Source organism: Larus michahellis, chromosome 4 (assembly GCF_964199755.1).
Source record: "Larus michahellis chromosome 4, bLarMic1.1, whole genome shotgun sequence".
Taxonomy (NCBI): domain Eukaryota; kingdom Metazoa; phylum Chordata; class Aves; order Charadriiformes; family Laridae; genus Larus; species Larus michahellis.
In genome coordinates, this window is record NC_133899.1 from 26,020,996 (window position 1) to 26,042,725 (window position 21,730).

Sequence of the window (21,730 nt, forward strand, 5' to 3'; positions counted from 1 at the left end):
AGACAGGTTGAGAGAGTTGGGGGGGTTCAGCCTGGAGAAGAAAAGGCTCCGCGGAGACCTTCCAGCCCCTTCCAGTCCCTAAAGGGGCTCCAGGAAAGCTGGGGAGGGACTCTGGATCAGGGAGGGGAGCCATGGGATGAGGGGGAATGGTTTTAAACTGAAAGAGGGGAGATTGAGATGAGATCTGAGGAAGAAATTCTTGGCTGTGAGGGTGGTGAGCCCCTGGCCCAGGTTGCCCAGAGAAGCTGTGGCTGCCCCATCCCTGGAGGGGTTCAAGGCCAGGTTGGACGGGGCTTGGAGCAACCTGGTCTGGTGGGAGGTGTCCCTGCCCAGGGCAGGGGGTGGAGTTGATGGTCCCTTCCAACCCAAACCATTCTGTGATTCTATGGTTTATGGAGAGCTTTGCCTGTGTTGGCACAAGGTACTATCTGAGAGGGTTGAACCAGGGTGGGATGTCTCCGCTGGAGGAGTTGTAAGAGGGAGCTGGGGGTGCGGAGACAGGGCCTGGGCTGATGATTGTGCTCATTTATGGCAGCTGTTACATACCTTTTTATGTGGGTCCACAGATCCGACCAGCTCCACCATAGCCACTATAATGGACCATCAAAGGACAGTTTTTGTCCTGACATTCAGAACAATATTCTTCTCCACTGTCAGCAATCTCCTACGCTCTTCTTTGGCAGGCACATAGCTCCCAAAGTGCCCCAAGTAAAAGCAGTATTTGCATTTTTACATGATGTGAAGATCAGCCGCTAAGAAGCTGCTGCAGCCCACTCCCCAGCTGTTCTCTGCACATCTGCATCCGCCCATCAGGAGCGTGCTGCTGGAGGAGGGCACTGCCTCCTTTGCAGGAGCTCAGCGTTATTCACAGTAAAGCACAAGACCTCGAATTGCCATCTCAAGTCAAATCCATGCCAGAGACTCTTTGCATCCGTGTGGCATTTTCTCCTCCCACCAGCTCCGCCATGACTCCAGCTCTTGCCTGTCAGCTGGGAACACAGCTGTCCTTCGCACTCCCAAACCCGCTGAAGTTCTGCAGTTGTAGGTGCAAAGTGCCACATGCCACTACCTTGCAGCCTCCCTTGTTGAGTGGGGTCCATCAACACAGCTGCCTGCAGCAGAGCCAGGCCACCCCCGCCCTGCTTGGAGCCTTTCCCAGGTGTGGATGCTGGAGGACCCGTGCCCCAACTCACCTCCCTTCTCCAGCAGCCTCAGGCTGACTCCACTTCATGCTCCACTCGAAGCCCCGCGAGCTTGCTCATGTTGTGCTCATGTCCTTTTCCTGTCTTGCCCATGGAGCTCAGTGGCTTCCGCACATCAGCAGGGGCACCAAAGTGATGGCGGGATGGGCTGAAGACACTCTTGTGCACAGGGCATGCAACCCATCTTCACCACAGCAGCTGGTTCATCACCTGGTTTATAAGGAAGCCTGGAGGCCAAGCTGAAGCTGGATTAAAGTGGCGATGGATGCCCTTGAACAAGCCCAAGGACTGGACACAAAGCAGAGCCCGGTGGGAATGGAGATGGCAGGTGCTGCTGCTGGCTGAGAGTGCTGGTGGCCCCGGAGGGTAATGGAAAGGCCCCTGTGTTGTGCCACACAAGTTTTATTTAAAATGATTGCTCTACCTAACTGAGTCGTTCAGCGCTGAACAAGGCTGTTGCTTTCTGCTGCTTTCAAGCGGTGCAGAGTTAAAGCTATAAAATAACAACTGCATTATGGGAAGTCTGGGGTGGTAAGTATTAAAGCTCTTTAGCCTTTCCCCTCTAAGGAGATTGTTTAGCAAAGACAGTCCCACTCACCACTTTACTCCATCTTTATACTAAAGGGTACCAGTAGACCAGAAAATTATTTTAGATTTCAAAGGAGCTTCATTTCTGGAAGGTGCCTCTGAGTTTTCTCATCCATAACCACAGAGAGAGAAGGCTCCTGAATGGCAATAACAATCTGTTGCTGCATTCACTTCCAGAAAGATATAATACAGTGAAAGACATCCTTCTGACAAGACTCGCTGAGGAACAGCACGCTGAAAGCGTTCAAGGCAACTGGGGAAGAAATGTGAGCCAATATTTCAACCAGGTTCCTAAATCATCACTTTCTGGCAGCTGCATCAGCGACACAAAAATGAAGAGAAAACAGAGAGACCTGAACTGGGTGGCAGCTTTATGTCATTGCAAATGATTTAAATAGCCTCCTTTCACAATTCCAGCTCTTTATGCAAGTTGGTATTGTTTAACTTCATAGTTTGTAACAGCTTCTTACTTGTGGCTGGATCGTTGTTCCTTCTTCCCCAACGAGGGGAGCAAAGCCAACCCCAGCCCCCAGGCGAGCGGCATGGCCAGCTAGCGAGCTTTCACCTAAATAAACTCGATTTTTCCAGCCATGGGAGCAAGCTGGCTTTTCAGCAGAATCGTGGTTGGTTTCGACTGCTCAGTCGCTCAAGAATTTGGTGGCTTTGATGCCTATTTAATTTCAGCATAATGAACATCACTTTTATTATTTAACCTCCTTGTATTCTGAAGTAGATTTAATGTTGCAAAGCACAATTCGTCAGTCCTGGAGGAGCACAATATGCCTGAATGCTGTTATAAATGGTAGTAGAAGGGCCATGTTCTGGCACAGCCCCTCTAATTTATTTAGGTACTCACATGGCCTTCATCACCATAGTTACCTGAGTGCTATCATTAATGAATTCATTAACGTTAATGTGCTTTGTGTGATTTTACCCTGGGAGGGGAAGAAGTATTGTGCCTGGTTTGCTGAGAGAACCATGGCAGAAGGCAGAGGGACATGTTCGGTGTCACATAGAAAGTCTCATCAGGAGCAAGAGGCAAAGCAAGTTCACATGAGCCCCAGCGCAGGGCCAGAACTGCACAAACACGTTTCTTCTGAGGACAGATGATGAACATAAGTAAAATGTATAATTAATGGTAGTTGTCTGCCCTGGGATGACTACTGCACCAAAAACCTACGCGTGCGTTACAACTCATATGAACCAACTGTCATGTTTGCATTTCCAGTGCAGAAAAAAATGTTCTATTTTCATGTTACATCTATACATTCACAAGTGGCCTTTAACTATTGTAATACAGTTAAATTAAATAAAAATTTCTGCATAAATCTCTGACTGGCCAAGCATTAAACCCAGCACCAGAGCATGGTTTGTCTAACCCTACTTGGCGAGATGCTCTGGTCCCCTCAGCTGTGCGTTGTCCCAGCATGGCCAGGACACCACAAGCTTTTGCAGTATTTCACATCACCTTCACTCGTGGGCATGGGATATTATAGTCAATTTTCTGGGTGTGAAACCTCACTTCCTAGATAACCTCCCCAGAGAATGAACTCTTGACTCTTGCCAAAGGAAACAATTATCACGGCTGAACAATCATCATTTTGATTGGCCATTTTATCTCCCCAAACTCTCGGTAGAGAAGCAGTCACCATCTTCACACCCTGTGGAAGCCAGCTCTGACTTCACGTTCCCAGCGGTTTGGGGGCTTTTTCTTTTAAGACATAGAGAGCTTAGTGGGTGCGAATAACACCCCAGCTCCTTGGGAAAACTGTGCAAACAGATGAATCAAGCAAAAGTTCCTAGAAGTAGAAATATGTGAATTTGCCCTGACTGTAAGAAGAAGGGATCTCTGTCCTTGGAGATACTCAGAAGTCAACTGGTCCAGGCCTTGAGCTACCTCATTTAACTTTGCATCTGGCCTGCTTTGAGAAGGAGGTTGGGCCAAGTGACCTCCAGAAGTCCCTTCAAACCTAAATTACCCCGATTCAATTAACTTAATATCTAGTCAAATCATAATAAAGCTACTTTGCTTGGGTTATAAGAAATATAAAGTTAATCTAATAAGGAAGCAATTAATCATTTCCAAGTCCCATCTCGCACAGTGAGGAGGAATATGTACACTGAGCTGGATAAGCTAATGGAAATGGGTAACAGGACGGTTCTTTCGGTCCAGTGCTAATAAATGCAAAATCATTAGGACCCTTGCAAAGCCCTTATTTATCCATCTCACCATGGTCTGGCCAAAGATGCCCTGGCAGAGTGCCACAGTGACCTCTGCTAAACATCTTGCTTTTCAATTTATCCAACGCCTTTACAATAAACTGGTCCTCTTCCGTACTAGCGACACCTCTCACCAAGGAAACTCCCCTGTGGCTCATGAGCTGGCATGTCTGGGCGGTGTTTGCACCATTTATCCCAGCCTTCGCCCCGTCAGCAGGTCTGCAGCAGCTTGGCCTCCGTCCAGGGCACTCTGCTTATCCCTACAGTTGCTTCTCTCCCATGAGCCGCATATGGAGCCAAACGCCTTGGCATGAGCACCTAAGTTAGATACCCATTTTTTCACAACAACTACTGATCTCTAGTTCTTGCTCTGATGTCATTAACGTTCATATGAAACAGGACCTGTCAAAGACATCTCTAGCAGTCACCTCCCTCCATCCCAAGACACCCCTGCTCAACAGACACGGACACCTTCCCTTTGGCCGGCTCCCTAACCAGCTAGCAATATAGGTATTAATCCCCAGCATCTCTACCTTTGGTAATAATTTCCTGTGGGGAACAAAGTCAAATGCTTTACTTAAATTAGATAGCCTGTATCTGCTGCATTTCCCTTATCTAAGAAACTGTTTTCATATCAAAAAAAAAAAAAGATACCAAATGTTTTTGCTGTAATCTAACATTGATAAAACCATGATGTAATTTATCCTGTCTACCCTTTGCTTTCACATCCTTAATTACTCTTTCCTTCAGAAAGTGCTTGGAGACCGAGCAGAATATTGAGTTCAAACCACCAAGGCTGGAGCTCCCCAGGCTCTTTCACGTATAGAGGTTTTTTTAGTATAGTATATGCTAAAACCACCAAGACCTGACTCCCAAGCTCTCAGTTCCTTGGCTGGCCTTGCTATTGATACTGACATTTTGTGAACACCCTTCTCTTTAAAGAAAACAAAGGCAAATCCATCCAAAATTTGGCCTTTTCTCAATTATCGCTAAACTTCATTCTATTTAGCCCTTTTTATGTGCACAATCATGTAACTTACACCAGGCTGTTAGCCCTTCTCATTTTCCTCTTACACGTTCTAAGGCAAAATTTACCTTTCCAGACATCCCCTGTTCTGTTTCCTGGGGAGTCTCCGCTCATTCTCAGTATCTTCCCTGAGGTTCCTGTAGGACCAGGAAAGTCTGTGGCTTTACCCAGCTCGTGGTGGCGTGTTGGTTTCATCTCCTGGTGGGAATAGAGAGCTTGCAGTACCTCTTGCCTCCTCCACATTTTCGCGCCCCCCGAGTTTCTCTGTTAACTGTGTCGGCTGTGGGAATGCTAACGGGGTTAACACAGAGTGTAAACAGAGTCCTCTGCTTAACACGAGGGAAAGGGCGAGCGCAACACTAGGCTACACAGAGAAATTAATGCAGGCAAAATTTGCTATGACTCGTCTATGCACAGTACCGATTATTTTATGTAGAGGAGGAGCTAGTGCCGAAAAAAATTACAAAGAAAGAATGAAGGCTTTGCAAACCTCCTCCGTTCACAATTTAGTTGGTTTTCCTCATGCCAGAGAGAAGCAGCACGGAGCACAATAAGCCTACGCAAACTAACCCTCCTCTCCCTGTCCTGCGCTGTGGGATGAGGGACACTTGATGAAAATGAGAAGTTAGGGAAGTCTATGTCGATGCAAGGGCTGGGCACAGAATTAGATTGTCTAATTAACTGTTGATAAATGTTATAGAAATAAAGAATAAAACACGATCCAAGGAAGGACTGGAAACTGATATAAACCTTATGGCAGCAGAGAACAATTACATCGAGTGCTTGTGAATGTCTGTATGTATTTATCTATATTCAGTGTATAAACATGTCAGTGTGTGTTTATACACATACGCAGATTTACTCACCTCTGCTTGGTAGACATAAATATATGAATATCTATGCACACAAATACTTACACAAATGGTATATCAAGACTATAAATCAATATTAATGAAGAACCTTGGGCTAGCACAGAACTGCTCCCTGGTTGGCATTTAGATATTCTTCCTCACCAGACGTGCAAACTGAAGGAGAGACAAACAAGGGCTCCAAAAGGAGCTGCAAACAGGGGCTGCTTGTGCCTGTCGACTGCTGTTCCCGCTGAGGACCTTCTTACTTCCAAAGCATAAATCCTCTTAAAAAGCTCTTGACTTTCTACCCAGAGCCCATCAAAAAGAGTGGAAGGACACTCACCAGCCAGGCTTCGGATCGCACCCATGGGATATTTCTGTTGCTTAGTGCGAGGCGGGTAACCGCAGCTATCTGCAAAGGAAAAATGACCGAAAACATCAAAGAAGTGAGACATCTGTTTTGCTCTCACCAAATATCACCGTGCTGCAGATGTGCCCTCATGTAGACGAGGGGTTATTTTCTCTCTTTTCCTCTTCCATAAAGTAAAAGGGAAGAAAACCCTTCCATAAAGAAAAAGGGAAGATTTACAATCCTCGAATGGGCAGAGAGTAAGCTTTTCGTGAGCAAACGCACAAATTCAGTCATTCTGGCATCTCCAAACCTCACTGGGCTGCAGAGGCTCAGCAAGACCTGCTGGTTTCAGAGCCGTCCACCGTGAGCGTAGGGACACCTCTGTAGGGACACCTCCATAGGGACATCAGCCAGCTGCATCAGCCAATGATCAACATCAAACACCAGCCCCACAACAAGCTTCTCTCTTAAAAATGCTGCATGAGCTCATTCCAGGGCCATTTTGTGGCTATAAGACATCTTGGACACCGTGGTAAAGCTCCCACCGTATTGAAGGGGCTGACTGTATACATAGGAGTGAAAAGACCTAAGAAAAATGATTCACTTCGATTAGGAGTAAGAAAACGTGTCTGGGGAGGAGAGGAAAGCAAGTGCCCACCTGCTGCTCCAGGAGCAGGGGTCTCATCTGGTCTTTTGAATGCTCAGCAGCTCTGCGCAGCTTTCTCGAAACTCACCACCCGCCTGTGGGATTAATTCTAATAATTAAATATTAACTCCGGCTAAACCAAAGAGATTCCACAGAGATGATTTCATATTTCAAGATAAATGCCATCTCATCTTACGAGCATACAATCCATGGTAATTAGGAAAGTGACTTGTTTCTGTAATTTGAAATTTTATTCAGTGTGACCTAAGATGATGCCTTTATGTTCATAAAATTTGCCACAGTGAATTTCACCTTGCCAAGTCAAAGGCTTTTTTTTAAGGAGGAAAATTTTACATGAAAAAATAACGAAGTGTAAAAGCATGATCCTGAACTTCTGTTTGCCTGCCTCTCTGCTCTAGAGTCTCTAAGCTCCTTCGTTCCTGCCAGTCCTAAAGGTCTCCCCAGTGTAAAGGTCTTCTCCTGAGCATGTACAGAGGTATCTCAGCTCTCAACAAGGCAGAGCAGATGACCTCATGCCTAAGATAGGTCCTTGTTGAGACAAGGCCACCTCCCCGTGGGACTTCTCTGGTGGAGGACAGTAAAGGCACCCAAGTACATGATGTTGGTTTCTGCTTGCCCATCTCCAGCTTTGCACTACGACATGTCCCCAGCCACACAAAGCTGCCTGCCTGCTCCACGCCATTACCGACTCTGCGCCCCACCATGCCCATCTCAATAACCCAGTGTTTGAACCCATTGCCTGAGGCAAGCCCATGAGGTCTCTGGTTCCACACCGAAAGACATGGTTAAACACTTCAGATTGCTTTAAAGCTGTGACAAACTTGATCATAGGAGGTTCCACCTAAACATGAGAAGGAACTTTACTTTGAGGATGGCAGAGCCCTGGCACAGGCTGCCCAGAGAGGTGGTGGAGTCTCCAACTCTGGAGACATTCCAAACCCGCCTGGACGCGTTCCTGTGCAACCTGCTCTGGGTGATGCTGCTCTGGCAGGGGGTTGGACGAGATGATCTCAGGAGGTCCCTTCCAACCCCTACCATTCTGTGATTCTGTGATTCTGTGACTGGAAAGTAAATTCTGGGTTGGTTTTATTAAATATATAGCCTGTTTTCTAATGCTTACTGTATTTTAATCTTGGATGCAGTCATGTATCTGCCTGAGGCCAATCAAAGGTGCAACTTTTGGTAAACTGTTTAATGTTCTGAGCTTCTTCCTTCTCCCTGTTGGGAAAGGGGAGAACAAGCGCCTCTTATCATATTTGTATAATTAAAGCAAAAAAGAAAATCACAACCTCCACCCTCAGTCGCAACAGGGAATTCACGAGTGCAGAATGCAGTCAAATACAATTATTTATCAGTCCTAGCCTGAGAATAGCTTTTATGAAAATCCTTTATTATCCTTTCAATCAAAGACAGACGAGGCAAAACTATCCTATGGCTAAGTCATTCTGTCCTTCAATACCTCTCCTACTGGTTTATCCTTATGTGTATTTTCACTAACGTATTTGGCCCAGTGTTCTGGGCATTAGTGGTTGGGGTTATTTTTGGTTTTGCTGCCCGGCATCTTGACTTGGGTGGGAATGAGGGCACTCAGCCTCTGCTCTGCTCACACAGCTGAAACCGTGGGAGGCGTTTTTCCATCCTGTTGACGGTGAGATGGCGCTGCCAAATTGGCAGATCAGACTACAGGGTCCAGTTCTGAGTTTTGCATAGGGCAAACCATCCCCACTGGATTTTTTCTTCGTCAAGAAAGACCCCACAAGCAGTAACACAAGAGAACTCGTACACCCTATACAATTTCTTCCTGTTGTCTCTATGTGACACCGTCATTTGATATTTTGGTTTCCGTGGAAGGTGCTGTGATGCAGCGCTGCCATTATCACCCATCGGAGCCCTGCATTGTACCCGGAAAAGAGAAATTGAGAGATTCATATTCATTCCTGTGAGAGTCAATCTGTGCCCTTTTTAAGCTTTTCAGAATACAGATGTGTTAGTCTAAAGGAATAAGAAATACATTTATTGGAAGAGGTAATATTTCAGGTTTGAAAATGTGCTCATACTGAAGACTCCTCTATGTTTTCCACCTGTACCCATCAACCCAATTAAAAGTGCTACCTCTCTCTGCAGACTTGACCTCACTAGTGTATGTAAAGTCTGAGAACAAATTCAAGATATTCTGAAATAACAGTAAAGGCTGAATAATGAAAGAAGGATAGCAAGCTATGAGCCCTTTTCCTCTGAAAGTTGCCTCAAATCCTAAATTAAACCCTTTCATCCCAGCAACTGGTTTGAAACTCCTAGTTCAAACTGAAAATAGGCAAAACCATCTCCTGAGGAGCGGAGAGTTGACCCATCTGAAATCTGATGTGCAGTGCATATCTTTAAAAGTTCCAGTAGTCCTCATATAATTATTGTATGGTAGATTTTTTTTTTCCTTTCTACTCCCACATGTGCACTTCAATAGAAAAACACTCTTTATTTTTCTGTTTTATGAATAATACATAAATACATAAATAATAGATATGTTATTAATAAAATGGCCAAATATGTATTCCCCTCAAGATGCATGAGTTTGAATGGAATGTCAAACAGATTACTGGATGAATATTTGATATTTTAATTTATTGGGCAATTTCTTACAAGAATAGCTGAAGTTCTCCATTAGACTTCATACTCCCGGTCCTCCATCACATCTGCCACCAGTTCACGCCATGTTCCTTCCACTCCTATGAACCTGCCTCTCAAGAAAGACTGGTGGTTGTGAGAGCAGGTGAAAACTACCTTCAAGCTGACATCGAGACTGTCGGTCGTGGGCTGTCCCTCAGCGTAGATCGAAACAATCTTTGGGATGCTCTAACTTGCCCCAGGACTTGACGTCTCTTCTTTCTGGGGTGCAAAGACATCTCCTCACAGCAGATGGCTGGGGGGAGATGAGCTTTTGCACAGCAGCAAGGCAGAGATCCCAGCGGGGAGCTAAAACGAAGGTCTAGCATGGCCTCAAATCATCCAGCAGCAGCTTCGGGCTCGTCCGCATTTCACTTTTGCACAAGCTGAAACCTCCCACGCAAAAGACATGGGCACTGCAGGCAGCAGGGCCAGACCTCAGCACTGATTAAATACACCAATGCTCTTCAGCTGCCTAAAATATTATTTAATTAATTTTTCAGTCACATTGAGAATGACGCACGTTTTTTTTCCCGGCCGTGACATTCTGACTTTTCGACAAAACGAGAAATAAATTTTGACTGGAGCAGAAGACAAACAACAGCCACCGGGGTTTCTGCAGGGGAGGTATCCCCACTCCTGGCGCTGCCTTCCTGCTCTCCCCACTGGAGACGCGGTGAAATAAGGCAGCGAAAAGGACGCTCCACGTGGAGCAACTTCATGCCATTTCCACCCAAGCTGAACTGAAACAGGTTTGTGTTCCAGCTCAGACCACTTCCATTTCTCAGCCCACCTTGCTAAGCAGTTTGCAGAGATGAAAAAGAGACATTAGAAAATAACAGAAGGGGAAGAAAAGTCTGACTCACCTGGAACAGGAATAGAAAAGCATCTTTTCTGCAAAGAGATGAAAAAGGAGTCATTTTTGTCTTGAATTCACCTGCAAAACTCATTGCTGCAAGCTATTATTGAGGTGAACAGCTTTTTAATGCTAAAATTATTAGACAGGTGTGTGAAGTACCTAATAAACTGGATATAAATTAAAAGGCAGATTTAGTCTTAGTGCATATTAGACAATTACAACCCTTTTTAAAAGCCAGGAGACATTTCCATTGATTTCACCTAGACTGCACTTCTAAAAGCATCTGGTTCCAAATTCCATTCTATATTAGTCTCAAATTCCTTTCATTGGCCTGAGTCAGGAAAAATAATTAGATCCACAATGTGGACGAGTTTTGCCGTGTCTGACATTAGTTGCTGCTGAAGAAGAGCCTGTCCAGGGCCTGTGCATCTGACCCACTGCAGTATCTCCTGTGGATACAGGGAAACATGTACAGGTGCAGGTACTTCATGTTTTCAAGAGCACGTCGGCCGTCAAAAGCACAGCAGCCACATTTATTGCGCTTTAGGAGGTATAAAATAACCCAAGCAGATATTTGCTAGAAGCTCCATCCCAAGGGCTTAGTCAATGCAGAAGTTGCTCCCATCGACTCCGGACTGGCACAGACCACTGCCATAAAGGAATCAATCCTTTCTATCACTTAGCTAAGATTTCAAAGTTTAGCAGGCTGTTAGTCACTTCCCGAGGGTGTGTTGCAGCAAGGAATCTCTGAACCTGCAGGCATGGATGTTCAGCTTGAGAGCCAATAAAAAAAAAAAAAAAGACATGACATGAAAATCCACAAGATGTCAGAGGTTCAAGGAGGGGCAGGTAATCAGGGACACACAAAGCGAGGTCCACAGCAGCAATACTTTAAAAAAAATAAATCAATATAACCCTTTAAGAGGAGGTCTTGGTTTGATTGCTGTTCTTTTACATGAATAGCAATTATTGGGCCTGAGATCTGCAAAATACCTCCTGTTATTACACTGCTGCCTGACGGGAGCTATCATTTCAAAGAGGATGATACCAAGTTGGGTGCCCACACTTCTGAAAACTAATTTTTTTTTTTCCTTTAAGAGCACTCCATTTAGCATAAGCAATTTCAATATGGCTGAGGTCCAGATGCAGATCTCTTGCTATTTGGAAGAGGTGGCAAAGCACCACAGCCCCAACCCGGGGAGGGTGCAGGAGTTCCTGGGTCAGTGGCGTAATGGAGGAGGTGCCAGCGGTGGTGGCCAGACTGGGTATTTGCCCTTGAGTGCAGGGCTTTCTTTTGCTTTGGGCAGTAATGGTACCAAAGAAGGGCAAAAAAAGAATTAAAAAAAAAAAAAAAAAAAAGAAGTTTCTCATGGAGGGTCACAGAAGAGAAAACCGGAGGCACACAGTGATCACACCAAACACACTATTGGGGCCAGGCGATGTGGTGCTCACCGCCTGCAGGGTGGCTGTCCCGGTGCTGTGGCACAAGGAGAACATCTGGAGCAGCTTGGCCAGTGGAGCGCAGTGAGATGCAGCAGAGCTCCAGGGCCAGAGCACCACCTCCAGAAAAAAACCCTGCGCAGAGCACACGCGTCCTTTGGGTATCATCTCCAACACAGAGCCTGGTACCAAACCTAAAGCAGTCATAACCTCCGTAACCCACCTCTCCAACATGAGCGACTCAACACCCTCCAGAAGAAAAGGAGGAAGAAGCAAAGGCCCCGCAGCTTTGCCCAGGCAGGACCAGCCCCAGCCATGCACATCCAACCTCCCCCTCGCCAGCAACAGAACACTGCGGGGGCAGCTGCTCGGCAGGTATAAATGATAACACGCTGATTTACACCAGCTGGCAGGCTGGGCCCCTCTGTCGAAAATCATAGAATCAGAACGGTTCGGGTTGGAAGGATCATCTAGTTCCAACCCCCCACCATCCTCCGAACTTTAATGCAGTTACAGGGTGTTCACCCTGCCGAAGTTTTATTAACACTTCCTCCAGACACCTCTAAGCTCCCTGTCCGCGGAATCCCATGAATCATCAGCGACACTCAGAGTGTAATAGCCCGGTGAAAAATTAATTTGTTCATCCCCGGGTCCCTGGGAAGTGTGAGACTGGCGGAGCCGATCACTCCCTTCCCAGGAGGTTTCATCCCACGTGGTCCAGGAGCATCGGGAATGGAGGAAACCTCCCTGTGCCCTGGAGGCAATGTCCAGCATCCCACCCGTTCCCCTCAAAGCCCCCCAAATTAATTAAAATAAGCGTATTCTTTTTCATCCTTAACTCCAGTGGGTTAAAAAACTGCAGGGGGTTTCTCTGGAAGGGGAACTGCCTTCCTGCAAGGATTTGGGGCGAGGAAGCAAAAGCGAGAGCCTGTGGTGCTTCATCCCTCGGCCCGCGGCCAGCAGAGTGCACTCAAAGACATCTCTGCTCCTGCAAACCTCTCCCGCTAATAAAATCCATCCTGTGTTTAATATGTAGTGGCTGTAGTGAGGAGCTACAGAAACTTAATTGTTTCCCCCTGCATTATGAAGAATAGAGACGCTCCAACGGGATTTCATTTTATTCAGGGAAATAAACTCGGGCTGATTGTGTTATTTTAAATAATTCCCAGGATTCATTTCCATAGTGCAACAGGGGCAACTTCACCAGCAGGAGTGTTGTGTATTAATATTTCCCTTTAACTTAACAAGAATTCACTTTTTTTTTTTTTTTTCTGCTGATAATGCACAAGACGCTCATCATTTTTTGAATGTCAGCCTTATTGGAGTTATCTTTGTGCACTACCTGTTTGTAAAATAGCCAGGCTATGGTAAGGACTGCATTTTTAGTATTTCGTTTATTATTGCCACGATGTCCCAACAACTTCCGTTGCCTATAATTTGAAGCTTGTGGCCATAACGTAGCCAATACATTGCGCAGCCCCATTTGTCAACTGGTTAATTAAACGCAACCCATTTCTTTCACGCTGTCCTTCCCTTCCACTCTGGGGAATTCGTGTTCACGTGCCAGTCAGTGTTAGCACAGCAGGGCAGAATATTATTTTGATTATTTGACACAATAGTGCCGCATTTTGCAGCCAAAACCACGTGTGAGCACACGTACAGACAAGAACGCACGCATCTTGCTGGTGCGACAATATTGCCGTTGTAGGAAGCCAAAACCAGGGGGTGGATATGTCTGAAATCAGCGGGTTTCAGCTAATTCAGCTGGCCCATCCCTCCAGACACGACACACTGAGTTTATGAGGATCTAGGAGGACCTTTTCCTCCGGGTCCAAGGAGATGGGGACCTAAAGGTGACTTACAGGTTAACTATGTGCAAGCAAGGAATTGGCAGATCAGTTTGCACCTTTCCACGTCTTTAGGGGATGAAGCGTTTTACCAAAAATCAGTGGAAAGCAATATTTTGCCTGGTCGCTTGTGCTGGGCTACAGTCCCGGAGAAGATGGAGCTCAATCTAGATTTTACTGGGCACTGCCTAGTGGTTGGGCTCCCTCCGGGTAAAGCTGAAGGATACGAGGGCTGCAGCCACGTACCGTGGAGTCACTTTATTCAGCTGCTCCTCTGGATCCAGAGCAATAACCTGGACAACAAATTTCAGCCATGAAACATCATCCAGACTATTAACTGGCATTATCCTGGGGCACACGGATACTGCAAGTCACAGCATTTGATCTGATAAACCCAAGGCACATGATAACATTCAACTTGGTCTTGGACCAGTGTATCTCCCACCAGCAGCCCAAATGGCTTCATCCATGTAAATTCTTGGATGCCAGGAGGATTCTTCTCAATTCACACCAGTCCTGGAGAGCAGACCTAGCCTGAAATTAGGTAGTTTGATGTAATTTATAATAGTTCTGAGACTTAAACTGCACCAGTGAAGATAACAGGTGTGTCTAAAGGGTCCGTCACACTTAGTTATTTATCTAATAACTCCGTCCCTTGGAGGTTTGGCCCTAAACATTGTTAAATGAGCCTGTTTCAATTTTCAAAACAAACTACATCTTACCAAGAGAGTGTGAAAAGGCACAAGACAGATGCTGCAGAAGCCTTTGGAGGATCTGGGGCTGCCACTTCAAATGGGCCTTCGGTGGCCGGTTTCATTTCCAGCGTCTGACTGGGGGAAGGGAAAGTCTTGCTGATACGGCAGCTGAAACCCATGGGCTAAGAATAAAGTTGGGAAGAGCCTGTGCTGTCCAAAAGCAGAGCATTTAGCGCTTGTGCTCTGAATTTGCTCCTTTGCGGGTAGGAAGGGTAGAGATTTAGTGTAAAAATTTGGTAAAAACAGAGGAGCCCTCATCACATTGCAACTGCAGAACCTGGAGCTTCAACAAAAATACTACACACTGCAATGCTCAAGCAGAGCTGACCGTTGACTCTTACCTGTCTATGGAGAACAACAACATTTTCACAGCAAGAAATGCTCCAATTTTTGCACCGCTTGTGACAGTTGAGCCTGGCACTGCGTCCCCCACGTCCATTTCCACCAGGTCACGGCTGGTCATGGTCAGTCCATGGGGAACATTTTTCCATGCTCCCGCTGGTTGAGCCCATCCCACACCACGTACGCAGGGACTAGGTTGGCTTCGTGCCTTGGGCTGGGAATGTTGCCATTTACTCCGCAAATGCCTCTTGTTGGGTGTTCCTGCGTATGCCCATCGTTACCGCCATGTGTAAAAGTTGTCCCTCCGGGAAGCCAACTCCTCCCCAGCCCCACAGAGAGTACTGTGGCCGTGCCAAGAGAAAGGCTGGGAAATGCTGGCTCTGATGGAGTCATGCAATTCTTGTCTGGGCCACCTTAGAGGGATTGGGCTCTTACACCCTGGCAATTCCTGCTACGCCTTTACAAGAACTCAAGCAGAAAATGATCCAGGCTTGAACCGGGAACCTGATAAATACTTTCCTACCCCTTTTTTAGATACTCATTCCAGGATGATTTACTAATTATGTTTAATCTGTTCACACTCTCAACATGCCTCACATGATACATGCAGTCCCCAGTTTCAGCAGAATTATGAGACTGACTTAAATTGTTTCGTTTTGCCTTAGCTCTGTTGGATGTTGGAAATCTTGAGCCAGCGTGGCTGAGGCGGAGGGACGAGAGTAACATGCACAACTCACCACCACCGCCAAATTACTCAGAATCTTAATGCTACTTAATGGTCTCCTTTAGTCAAATCTCAATTATTTGTAGACTTGCTCCCAACAATGGGAGAGAAAATAATTTGCTTTCGTCTGGTGTTGGATGAAGCAAAAAAGCTGCTAAGAACGGAGCTTCTGAAATAAACGGCTGCTGGAGCGTGGGAAACATTAGAGCCCCAGAACTTTTGTTATTCAAGCAGTTAGCCTAATTCAGTTTGATTTATTTCATTTTATTTTATTTACCTGGCTCCCTCCTGCAATGGAGCGGCCTATAACGCACACTTGGTGCTACACAGCACCTCGCAATCCCCTTGATGTCGAGAAATGCAAAGCCGCCCGCTGTGATGTGCTGGGCCCACAGCTCCTTATTTCTGGGGGCATAAGAGTCCAGCCAGCTTTATGTACATGGTGGCCCGATTTGAGCGACACAGGACTAACTTCTCTTCTAATGCTGGGGAAAACTGCACTTTTAGAAGACTCTAGTGTCTGAATTGGTGAAAATACTCACTTTATAGCCAGATAGGCTATGTGGGATCCAAGGTCTCCGTGTTCTTGAGCCTTGCCAGGCGCAGGGATGAGGAGCGAGACCCAGGCACTTGACACAAGCTGCCAACAGGATTATTTCATACCGTGAACGACACATTCAATAGAAATTAGAAAGTTTGGTGAGGAGTCCTCTCTCTCTCTCTCTCCCCCTTGATGTCTGTGATCCTGAGCACTCCTTGCCCTGGTGCTGGACCCCTGAGCCCTTCCCTTCCTCCCGAAGCCACAGCGCTCTCAGTGTCCCACATTGGCTGTCCCCTGCTGGGAGTGCACAGCGTCCTGTGATAGAATGGGCTGAGTATAATTCTTGTATATCTTATATTAGTATCAGGATCAATACTGATTCTTTATTATTATTGCCTTACCCTATTAAATCTATTTATATTCCAACCCTCGTGTTTCCTTGTTTTCCGCGGTTCCCTTTCCCGAGTGGGGAGGGGTCACTGGGTGACAGAACAATTGTCTAAACGACAATAAATTGTTATGGGTTTTTTCAAACCAAAACCCACGGGGATATTTTGCATTGAGCAGCACAGCTGCATTGCCAGCAAGGCAGCGTTGCTCACGGTGGGCAGTGGATGCCCAGGCTAAAATGATGCCCTGTGATCGGCTGCAGCCCCGTGTCAGGAGACGGTGAGGGACCAACGCTGCCATTACTTCCCATTGAAAAGTGAATTTCTGTGGGATCCGATGCCTTTTTCTAATCAACGCTGATATTCTGATAGACCAAATCATCGCGGCCCCAGCTGTGATAACCTACAGTTCCTTCAAGCATGAGGGCTGGCTAAAATTAAGCTAAGCAAGCACTTAAAAACCTACCCCGGTGCCTGCTACAAGACTACTTGCGGTTTTCCCTTTAAAAAAAGTCAGAGTAACCTGACGCTTGCAGATGCCCTACAGGGTGGATGGCACGAAGAAAACTTCTATTGGGCGCTTGGACTGTGCTCTGCTCGTGACTGAAACACCGTGAGCTCAGCAGAGCTCTGCAATGGATGGGTCCCAAAGCTCCTCCTTTCCTCCAAGGCACCCCAAGCACCAGTCCAGTGCTGGGCACTGCACGCATAGCCAGGGACCCCTGGCTGTTGGGTCCACCTCGCTGTCCTCCTGCTCTCCCAGCTCTTCGCCCCATGGATGCGCCACCCGTCAGACACAGGGTGTCTTTGGGCAGCTTCTGAGCACACGTTGCCAGCACTGGCGGGTCACTTTGCATCATCCGAGCAAGAGGGTCTTCATTTTTTTGGGAGCTGGCAGGGAAAAGGGGATGGGACTGAAATAGGAACTTGTTTTGGGGTTAAAAGAGACTGATGAGCCTTGTGAGCCTTTCCGCTGATTAACGAAAGCCATAAAACGAACCTGGGGGGATTTGCAGGCTGAAGCGGTGCATGCCAGCAGTCTGGGGGGACCTTCCTCACGACACGTTTTCCCTCCCAGAGCAAACCACAAGCGCTGGAGATGATGGAGCCCAGCCACACACCCCAGTCCTGGCGCCAGGAACACCCCAAATGAGACCAGTGGGATTTCACAGCCCTCAGAATGATTCCCGGCCAACTTATTTCAGTGGGGAGCAGCCCCGCTGCTATTTAATGTTGTTAATGAGAGCGATTCGGGAAACTTGGCAAACTCGGGTGGCTGTTGGCTCTGACTTGGTGAGTTATTTCAATTCCTCTTTTGTCCTTCAGTAAACTACTACCTAGTGAGGTTTAGGTTCACAGCTCAACATTGTCAAGGAGATCTTAGCAGTAGCTGTAATGTTTAAACATGAAGAACAAGATACTTTAAAAAAAGCCGTGTCAGATGATAGTATTCGGTGGAAATCATTTGGGCACTTATCCCAGAGATTTATACACCTGCTTAATTTCAAACTGGGAGTTATTTTCCTGAATTTCAATCACAAGTGCTTTTGTGGTAAGGTTTACTAGGTGCCTTAGCCTCTGCAACGCCAAAGCCTGAACTTCCAAGAAAGCGTGCCAACGATGTGCTAACAAAATGCTTCGTCCCTTCTAATGGCTGTTCCACAGGGGAGAGCAGCAGCCAGTTAATGATTTCTGCCTTCAGGATCAAATAACGTATATCTGTGCCGAGACGATCTTGCATTTAACCATGTAAGGGCTGGAAACAGGGTGAGAAAAGACCAGCCCTTTAGGGGTCACTGATGTTCAACCTACAAAGCAGACAAGGTACATGTCCCTCTTCCTTCCACCTCCACTTGATGTATCTCCAAACAAGTAGGGGTAGGCCTGCGCCCTGGGCTTCTCCTGCCAAGACCTGCCATGGATGGGGCTTTACTGGTGAAGAAAACACACACTGTCCCCACAAGGTCAAAAGAGCTTTTGGAGTATGTCCGTGTTCCATGCTGGGGGGCTGCTGGCCACAGGAGTAAGAGAAGGGACGAGGGGGAAAAATAGCTGAGGAGGGGGGAAGCCAGAGCCCTGGGTGCAAGTCTGGGTTGGGATGACCATAGCCCAGAAGTTGTGGCACAAGTGTTGCTTTGAAGGCCAGTCTGGCACATGTGGCAGGATGAGGAGGCTGAAGGTAGAGAAAAGACAAAAAGCAACTGAAGGTTGAATGTAATCTGTTGAAGACCACAGTGCGAGTGCAGCCTCTGGAGATCTGCTGAAGCAGGTTACCCCAGATCCTCCTTGCAACTGAAAGACAGATAAAAAGGAGCATCAGATGGACCCAGACATGCAATCTGGGACACCCTTCAAGTAGGGAGGGCAACCAGTGAAGGTGATGAGATGCATTCAGATGGTTTCATGGAGGAAATAGCTTTGCTAGGCTCTGAGCAGTGCAATGGCAGCTCGGGACCTCCCACGCCATCCTCCAGTGGTCCCATGCATAGTTGGGTCTACTGAGCCGAGACATGCTGTGCAGGAGGGAGGCACAGGCCCCAGTGTCCCCTCACCCCCAAATGTCCCATCACTTAATGAGACATGTGCAGGACTTGGCAGGCTCTCTGGATGCTGGGGACAGCCGGGCTTGCGCTGTGAACGCGTCAAACCCTCGCTGCAGCCAGAGGCAGTGAGAGGATCTGGAACGGCGCAGAACAGTGTGTCCCTTGAGGGGGACACAGTATTTTGAGCGCAATCACAGTGCAATCTCAACGCCATCCTCACAGGCTCCAGCTGGCACCGTGTTGGTGACGGGCTCCAGCCAGTGCCGAGTGCCAGCCTTTGCTCCGTGGGCATGGGGGTGGCACGGAGAAGCACTATACCCATCCCTCCATCCACCTCCCACTTTCTTACCAGGTCACGAAGAGGGAGCAGCCCATGCAAGAACCGAATGTGGCCTGTTGCATCTGTCAGTGTATTTCCAAATGATGAATTGGATGGCTCTCAGCCCTTTGGGGGTGGAAGCTCAAGAGAACAATGTGTTGGATCATCTCCGAAGGGCAGCACTGAGGAGCTCAGCCATTGTCACCAGTGGCCAGGAGAGTGCTCAACGGCACTAGACGAGTCCAAGCCTTGTTAACGGTGTCCTGCCTCATGCCAGTGGGGTCACAAGAAACCCTGACAGTGCAATTGCTTCTTCTAGAGCACGTCACTTTCTCCTGGCCTTCAGCACTAATCTTTAATTGATGCAGGCAGAGGAGGAAGCTGAATGTAACTGTGTCCAAGGTGCCTACGGTTTTGGTGCAATCCTTGCAGGAACCAAGCAAGAAGGGGAGAGGACAGGGGCAGTCACTTCCCAACAAGTCCTTGGTTTGCTCCGGTACATTGGAGGCAAGAGATCTTCATCAGCACAAGCCCCATGGGACCCCCAAATATGTGGACATCAAGCAGCCTGAGAGCAGCCTGGGAAGATGCTGGGAGCCAGGGAGGTATCTCAGATACTTGGTGGAGGCCAAACACCACTGAAGGGGGGAATGACCAGGTGAAAACCCAGTGGTGGGAAGCGGTTGGGTTGCGCTCAGCTGCATCGCTGCCTATCAGACACACAGCTTGTTCCCTTTGTGCCCCCTCCCTGTGTCGCCTCTTGTCACACCAGGGTGTGGGAACCCCCAGGCTGGTGACTGTCCTTAGCCCCGTGCCCTGGGGCTCTCAACCTTGAGCAAGCACAGGCTGTTTAGTCAAGGGAGGCTGGGCAAAGCAGCGCTGTGCCCCCAGCACCCTACAAGTGGGAGTCACCAGTGGAGCAGAGCACGGCTGGGAGGGGGCTCGAGCCCTGGGGTGCCCCCAGCACCGGGCAGAGAGGGGGGTGACCAGGGGACAGCAGGCTGGGAAGCCCCGCGGCAAGAAGGCAGACCGGGTGGGGGGCTCTGCGCGGGCCTGGCAGGAGATGCCAGTCTTCCCCCCCGCGCAGTCGGGAGTGGAGTGTGCAGCCAGCGCGGGCGCAGGGCGCCCCGCACCGTCCGAACCGCGCGGGGGCACCGCACCGCACCGCGCATCCCAGAGCACACCGGGGCGCACCGCACCGCGCAGCTGGGCCCGGGGCGCACCGCACCGCACCGCGCATCCTGGCTGCGAGGGCAGCGGGATGCACCGCACCGCGCATCCCGAGAGCGCAGCGGAGCGCCCCGCACAGCGCATCCCGGCTGCGCGCGGAGCGCGGCGCCCCGGCTTGGCACCCCCGGCGGCGGTGGCGGAGGCGCGGGGACACGGGAGGCGGCGGCGGAGCAGGAGGAGGAGGAGGAGGAGGAGGAGGAGGCGGAGGAAGGCGCGCAGCAGCGAGCCACGCAGCTTTGACGTCGCCGGGCTGCGGCTCCCCGGCTCCGGCACGTATAGCACAACGTGACGGCAACACCGCCGCCCTCCATTCACGCTCACACACCCGCACCCGCGCCCGCACCCACCGCACGGCGGAGGGAACCCCGCCGCCCCCCCATACCCCACCCCCCCGCAACACCCCCCGCCCCGCCATGGGCCCGGCCGCCGCTCCGCAGGCGCGGTGAGGGCCGCTCCCGGGAAGCGCAAGAGCGAAGACGCACCTCCGCGGGCCCCCGACGCCACCTGCGCGCCCCGCGGGGGGTCCCCCCGCGCATCATGCGTGGGCCGCGGAGCTGCGATGGCATCTGATGGCCGCGGGGCGCAGGCGGCTGCGGCGGCCCCGGGAGGCGGTCGGCGGCCCCGGGAGGCGGCGGCGGCGGCGGCCGGCGCCCTGAGGGGGCTGCCGCTCTGAGGGGGGCTCGCCCCGCGCCGCTCCGCGCCGCTCCGCGCTGCGCAGGAGGAGGAGGAGGCGGAGGAAGAGGAGGAGGAGAAGGAGGAGGAGGAGGACCGGAGCGGTGCCCGCCGCCTGCCCCCCGCCGCCCTGCCCTGCGCGGGCGTGCGCGGCTCGGCCGCAGCGGAGCGCGGGGCTCCGGGCGGGCGCTGCGCTGTCTCCCACCCCCCCCCCGCGACCCCCCCGCCGGGCTGGATATGTGGATGCTCACCTGAAGATGGATGTAGCCATCGGGCTGCTGGGGCTGCTGACGGTTCTGCTGGAGGGCAGCTCCGGGCAAGGGGTGTACGGTGAGTCCGGGGCGCGGCGTGACCTTGTCGCGACTGTCGCTGGGGCGGGAGGAGGAAGGAGCGGGGCGGGGGGGGGGGGGCGCGTGAGGGGTGTCCTTCTCCGCGGCCGCGGGGGTGGCGGGGCCCCGCTGCGCGCCGCGGGAGGCAGAGCGGAGGCAGCGCCGTTGCCAT

At 49.5% G+C, this 21,730-nt stretch overlaps 1 protein-coding gene across 1 annotated transcript in view; it reads left to right on the top strand.

The window, feature by feature from the left end:
- The first annotated feature begins 20,804 nt into the window (after positions 1–20,804).
- The window catches only part of MDGA2 (MAM domain containing glycosylphosphatidylinositol anchor 2), a 366,795-nt gene continuing 365,869 nt past the window's right edge, over positions 20,805–21,730 (top strand). Inside the window, exon 1 of the mRNA XM_074583599.1 lies at positions 20,805–21,559. Within this exon, the coding sequence (XP_074439700.1) occupies positions 21,487–21,559 (73 nt within the window). The 5' untranslated portion in view covers positions 20,805–21,486. The remainder of the gene's footprint in view (positions 21,560–21,730) is intronic.